The sequence below is a fragment of the Pygoscelis adeliae genome, unplaced genomic scaffold (genome assembly GCF_000699105.1).
Source record: "Pygoscelis adeliae isolate BGI_AS28 unplaced genomic scaffold, ASM69910v1 Scaffold24, whole genome shotgun sequence".
NCBI lineage: Eukaryota > Metazoa > Chordata > Aves > Sphenisciformes > Spheniscidae > Pygoscelis > Pygoscelis adeliae.
Window position 1 is genome coordinate 507,697 of NW_008824806.1, and position 7,397 is coordinate 515,093.

Below are 7,397 nucleotides of genomic sequence, written 5' to 3' on the forward strand. Positions count from 1 at the left end.
CACTGTCAATATAGGCTCCAGAGCCCATATTGATAGCCATTTATACAACAATACCTCAGATGATGTCCATCTACCTTTTCAAAAACTTTGCAAGTTACAAGCTTTAAAATCTCTGTTCAAAGAACACCAGAAAGGCTGTAAGAGCTAGTAATTAAGAACATTTTAAAGGCTACAAGATCAACCTAGAGAAAGAGTTAAGAAACATCAAAATTAAGGCTACCTGTTTCACTTAATTCAGTGAATTAAGTGTGTGTTATGCGTGTTATGATTTAATTATCGATTAATCACGATTCATGCGTGTTATGATTTAATTTTTAGTTATATGATTACATAATAGTCTTTTCATAAACTCTCTTGCCATACTCCAGTGCAGAGAATGAGACTTTTCTGAGGATGACTGAGGACTGTGTAGTAACACAACAGGAAACTGATGGCTGTAGGATTCCTGATTCACTTGTTGCAGAACTTGGAATGTGGATAGTGAGTAAGCCAGGGACTGCAGGAAGAGGATGAAGAGTGGCACTGTGAAGGTTGATGAACGCTGCTCAAGAGAACTGGATTGTATTCCTGTTTCTGTGACAAAGTTTCTACACAACACAAGGAAAACCCATTTGACTTAAACTAAACAAAGTATGCCAGTTGGCACTTCTTACTCTGTCCTTTCTCTGTTTGAGACCCTGGTGCCTGAACTCAAGTTCAAAGGGCTAGAGCTGAAGTCAGCAGGAGCTGTGATTTGAAAATAAAAAGTGAGGTAATGCTGCATAAGCCAATGCTTACTGAAAAATACTGAAAATTAACGCAAAAAATTCACCTAGTCTTCTGAGCTTTCCAAGTTTTCCCCATAAGACATGAAGTCTGCTACTCAACAGACTGCTGTGAAGTTAAATCAATTAATGTTTGTAAAGCACTTGTATGCTACTAAGTCAACATTCATAGAAAAGTCCGCAAGGGAACTGATAATCCTTTCTTCAGACAAGGCTCGAACAGCATGCAATAAAAAGTCTGCAGAACCTAAACAGTCAGTCTTTAAACACCAACAGAAAGCAAAGAAAGCACTGAAGAGCTGCTAGTAAGTGAGCTCCATTACCCTGTACAATGAATTAAGCATGGGTTGGCAGAAAAAATGCACGATGTTTAATCTTTGGATTAAGGACTGTGTAAGGGGATCTATGAAGCTTGTGCCAACCACCGTAATTACTGCGTTTCCTAAATTTTAAGAGTTTGACTTAGAAACATTGCTTCTGTATCATATAGAGAAAATATAAATATATATGAACTTACCATCATACTTTGCTAAGACAGCCTGGACATCTGCATACGCTTGCAGTTCCAACAAAGCCTCTAGCAGGTTTTCATGGATGTTGAACATGCTGAGCAGAGGAAACTCCTTCATCAACTAAAATCAATAACATATGAAAGGGTTAGATTATTAACATGGAAAAGGGTTTCTTGTTCAAACTGCATTGAAATAACCAACACCAAGTTAAAACCCTTCAGTTCCCCTTGTTCTTGGCTCTTTCCCAGAGTTCACTATTATCTCAGAAATTTCTGAGCTCCTAATGGACACTGGGTCAGGTTTCTTGACAAGACGTTCTTTGCATAGGATGTAATTAGTCAAATCCAAGAACGCAGCTGCCTGAATACATAACTCTCCTTCAATTAACAGGCTTCTTCAAAGTAAAGAAGAGTTATCTTATTGTACTGGAAAAAAATCTTCAACAATGTAGCTCCTCTATATCAGTAGTAAGTAAACCAGCACCTCTCTGGTATATTAGTAGAAAAACCAGAAAGTACATTGAAAAGAATCAGAATAAAATCAAATGAGAGAAGCTTACATATATGCAACTACATTACCAAGTATGCAATATTAGGATTTGTAATCATGGATACTTTAGAACACAACTGCAATTGTGGCCAATATTAAAAAAAAAAATTAATAAAAAAAAAGAACAAAAAGGCAGCAACAATAGGAAAGGTAAAGTTTATACAAACCTAACACTATAACTAAAGTATCCATCTTGTATGACAAACTGAATGAAATGTGTAGTTAAAATAATCTAATCCTTTTACATGTAAGTGCCTTTACTTCATGAACTAACCCTTTGAGAGATAGCAGGGATTTGTTCTTAGACATCCTCAGTTTCAGTGTCTGCGTAGATTCAAATGACTGAAGCTGATATTCTATTGCATCTCCTTTTTGAAGCCACACTTATTAGAAGCATCCATGTTTTTTTCTGCAGAATTATTAAATAATACTTTTTATTGTCAGAGTGATTCCTTAAAGAACTGAAGTGTTAAAAGGTCCTTGCTTCCTTGTGTCCTCTTTACGGCTGTTACATCTTAACTGCCTACATGATGTACATTCAGCACAAAAAGGTCCCACACAGTGTAGAACCAGGATAGCTGATATTACTGCTGTTCTTCAGGAACTTGCAGAGGAACACTCTCATTTACAATTTCTCTGATATGGTTTATGAGAACAGAAATACTCTAACAAGCCAAGTAAAGAAAATGATTCAAGGTCAGCCTTGCTCAATTTGAAAATAGTAAGCTGGACCTGAAAACTCTGCCACTTAATAAACCTACCTTTGAAGATATAAACAGAGAAACTGATGAGAACCAGCAAATCTTAATCTCACAGACAGGTAACATAAACAAAAATAAGCCAGGATTGAAACAAGAGGGGTGGAGATTCACCAAGAACTTTAGAAAATGAGAAACAGGTAATGCACTAGAGCTTCTTCACTCTGTTAAGGAAGAGACCTTAACAGGTAAACAGAGATGCAAGGCGCAGAGAATTTCTTCCTTGTGTTAATGCTCTGGCATAAGCTAATGTAAGAACTATTCTGACCTTCACGGATAAGTCTGTCTAACTTTGGCTAACTGCATAGTACTGACTTAGCTGCAGTTTGAGGATTATTAAAATGTCAAAGGCAAGGAGGACAGTGTTTTGTTTAAGTGATTATATAAATTTCTGGTGAGAATCATGATCACTGAGACAGCAGCTGAAAGAGCTCACCGAATTTTTGATGCTAGTGGCATGGGGATGGCCATAAAGCTCCTAGTTTCAATGGTAGGAGCTGAACCTGTGAAAAAGAACACAAAACTGCATAGTTTGCAGGCTTTTCTCCTTCTCCAGTTTTCAAAAAAAATGGACCACAGGTCTTGGTGCTCATCTAGGTAAGTGGAAGGATTTGACAATAAAATAAAAAGTTTAAGTCATTGCTCATGAAGAAAAATAACTGCAGGTGAAAATTCACATAGTTGGGTTCATCAGTTAAGGATCCAGCACAGAGCCTACTTCTCTTCATTCTTGTCCTTACTCACTATTGCTTTTTTAACAGAGGAAGCTACTATTTGGCAGGAAAAAGCATGACAGAATCTGGCCCTACGTAAGTAGTGACTTAAAATTCAGAATGAACATATTGCAAAGAAACCCCTCCAAGGGATTAAGAAAGATTATCCCTGCTCATTGAGAATGAATAATGGCTGGCAGAATAACATTCCCTCCATCAGTGAAGGGAAGAGCTGTAGGTAGTTATAGATGTACTGTGGTCAGTAAAAGCTCTTACTCTGGTTCTCCGTTTCTCACTGACATCACTCACCGATTATTTTTTTCTATTTTAATTAGGTTCTGTGAGAGTGATAAACCCTGCCTAAGACAGCAGCAGAATAAAGGTCACTGTCTGGACTGCCAGGCCTCCAAACTGACAAGTGTTAATAAAGGTTTCATCTGGGAAAGGTTGATTGTTAAGAAGTCCAACCCGGTTATGATGAACTCAGTTGATATTGTAGCTACAAAAATAAAACACCTCTAAGCAGCCACCCAGCTATTCGAACATTAACTGTGCACAAACAACAGCACATTTGCTATTAAAAAAAGAAAAGAAAAAGAAGAGAGGACATGAACTCATTTCTGTGTCATCTCAGGATGTATATAGTTTTCACTGCAAATAATTTTCAGTCACGGTAAAAATTTGTTTTTTGAGAAACTTCCCAGAAAGTAAAGCCACTTAGATGGAAGAATATTATGACAGGTCATCTTTTAGGCCTCATAGTGAAAGCAAACACTGGGAGAGAAAAAAAACGCCACAAAGGTTGCAATGGTCAGGGCAGGCCAAATACTGTGTCATGCCGACGAGCAACCGTGAGCCTGCCCTCCTCCCCCCCCAGCAGATGGAGAGGGAGGCTGGCTCATACTCAACACAGAGATTTAAAGATGGGCACGTTATCCCTGAAGACGAGATGAAAAACTCACCCTCAAGTTCCCCAGACCCGTACAGCATCAAGCTCTAACGTGGACTCTAGTTTAAGAGGCACAGACCTCCCTTCGCACCCAAAGATTTATTTTCTGTGAAGTAACAGACTAACATTTGCCAAATTGTTTGGCTTATCAATTTTAATTCTCTTATGGCTTTACTGTAGCCTGACAAATGCTTTCATTTGAGTGGCAAGCACTGCACTTAAAGAAAAGACAAAAGCTCTGTTATCATCGATCTCCACACCTTAAGATCTCAAGAGACAGCCATCAAATTCAGCACTCAAGATTTCCCACCAAAGCCACTACAGCTCTTTACATAAACACAAGTTAGGACTAAAAGTTTCATTGTAAAATTCCAGTTAGTTGGTCTCTCAGCTGGTATGAAAGAGCTGTGCTCCACTGAGCGAAGCTTGTTTTCATAGCATATGAAAACAGACACCACACGGCTATGAATGTATTCCCTTACAATATAAAGATGTTCAAACATCATTTATCAACAAGCTATTGAACATATTATACCAAATCTATGTTCACAAGGATTTTACTTTGAACTTGTATTGGTCAAAATACTTTCTAGTGATGAAATTCAGACCTGGGGCTGGGTTAGCCCGTATTCTGTTCTAATTGCTCTGCACGTTTGGGGGGAAATAGACATGTGTAGAAAGTGGAATTGCTTTTCATTGAAAGATTCATTAGGAATACTGCAAATATACAGAAATGGTAGCATTTGCAGAAAATGAATAATTTTTAATTTTTTAGATAAATAATATTTTGGAAGTATAAGTTTGCAGAAAAGTTCTGGAAATAAGTCTGACACAATCGGGTATCTTATCACTAGTCCTGGGAGGGCCATATTTCTAGACTCACCCCAATCCATATTGCAGAGTATAGGTTCAACGATTTTGTGATGGATATGAAAACATGATTATCACAAAAAATGCTTTATGGTATAAGGAAATCCACATCTGATTTATTGGATGAGGAACAAGTTTTATCTCCCAGAACAGTTTAATGAAGAGGACTCCCTTCCTTGAGAATATTTCAGTCATCAGCATTTTCTCATTTCGATCTAATTTTTGAAACATTTTCAAGGAATGTAGCTTTAACTGTTGCATCCGTTATTCTCTCCATGATGACATTAATGTCATGCATCAATTAGCAATGATACATTATTTGTGTAGAAAACAGCTTTAAGCTACAGTTTATGTCTACGACTAGACCACAGGACTCAAAGGAATACAGAGGTGGATAAACGAACAATCTTATATATAACCTGGTGTTGACACATTTATTCTCCATTTGCATTATGGCTGTATGCATGGTCACAAATTTTACCGGCAGTGCATGCAACCATTCATTGCTGCTTATACTCCTATCTTCTCAACAAACAAACAAAAACATTTTTAGATCAATGTATTCAACCAAATGCATTCATAAATATGAAAACTGAATTAAGCTTAAAATGAAAAAACAACAACAAGCAAACAAGAGAAATTCAATGCAAACAGTGAAACTGTTACAACCTTAATTCATAGTGTATCTGTTCCCACAGTGGGTACCTGAAATGGTAAAATCTGTCTCCTAAAAGAGGAATGACTGAGCCTGCCATCTTCCAGGTACAACTGTCCACCACCATTGAAGAATCAAGCACACAGTACGAATAACACTGTTATTTTCACAAGCACTTTGCATAAGCTGCTTTCTTGTATATGACTTGTAATCTGTAAGAACTGTTAACTGAACAAGGTAGAAAAGGCAAAACTTCAAGCCATTTCCAAGTAGAAAAACAGAAACCTCCATTTCTGTGGGCTTCATTGTCTACAGCTGAGCTTTCAGATGTCTAAGCTCTGACTGAAGCTTACCCTGGGTTTGAGGCATTTGCAACATGTCACTCCACATTGACTCTCTGATGTCTAACAAGATACATTAATGCTTAAGTTTTTCTCCTGGCCAGCTCACCTGGCAAGGACAGAAGAGAAGAAACATTGTCAGCAGACTAAGGCTAGCACACAAAAAGGCTCTGTTAACAATGTCAGATGCTTAAAAATTAGGCTAACTCCCGGTCCTAAAAGCGCAACTCATTCCAGCGCGGTCTCATCGTGAGTGGGATTCATGTGATGTAAACAGACACCCTCATAGCTCTCGGAAAACGATCTGAAATACACTGGACCTACCTGAACTAAAGTTCTGCTTAATTACAGCAAAAGTAGGATTCTGTCATTTAATGCATTTCTCTATGTGCTACATTCCTTTGGGGAAATAATCACTGTTCTGTTTGGAAGCAGCTCCGCAGTTACCCTTTTACAGCTCAGAGAGGATAGAAGCTAAGAAGCCAAATCTGCCAGATCCTGTTCTTTTGGAGCTTGGAAATGATTAGCAGTAGGATCCACATATTTTCATCCATGTGTGGAATTCAGGGAATTTGACATGTCATCTAATAGTTGAGCTTCAGAGTGTCAGAAAAGAGACCCAGATCCAGTTTACACTAACTGTGGGATGGCGCAGGTATAAAATTTGCTGACATTCCATTTCAAATTTGGCGTATGCGAGTTTAGTCCTAGGGCTCCATAATATGCACAGATAATACAACTTCTCTTCAATGTAGGATTAACAAGTCAATAAAGCGAAAAATATTTTTCCAAATATGCAAACTCTAAGGAAATATGCTAGAACATGCAGCCTTTATGTTCTCTCTTAATTGGAGGATTAAAGCCTTCAGAGTATGACTTGAGTTCTTTAAGGAATATAATTATGAAAATGCTGTTATTTGGACTGTGTTGTAAAAATGCACATATTTCAAGAATAAAGAGAATTTTAAAGGCAGATGTGGCATGAAACCAGAAGAGCACAAGTTGTTCCAGATGTACATTTACTACTAAACAATCACATCACATAAAAGTAGTAATAGTGATAAATTATAATAATGTTTGTTACATCGAAGATTAGTAACTTAATAAAGCATGAAAATAAAGTCATTACTCATAGCCCTCTTCAAAAACACTCCTTTATTTGCATCATCCCAAAGTACTTTTTGCAGAAACTTTGCCATATTTTTAGAAGTAGATTTTTAAATGAAATTAAAGTGAGGAAATGATCTAGTAGCTCAAAAATGGGCTAGGAGATTCCAGAAAGATGG

The 7,397-nt window shown here is 37.4% G+C and overlaps 1 protein-coding gene across 1 annotated transcript in view; it reads right to left on the reverse strand.

Moving 5' to 3' along the window:
• Positions 1-7,397, reverse strand: part of ST7 (suppression of tumorigenicity 7) — a 57,226-nt gene that overhangs the window by 36,308 nt on the left and 13,521 nt on the right. The window contains exon 6 of the mRNA XM_009324106.1: positions 1,282-1,396. Coding sequence (XP_009322381.1) covers positions 1,282-1,396 — 115 coding nt within the window. The remainder of the gene's footprint in view (positions 1-1,281; positions 1,397-7,397) is intronic.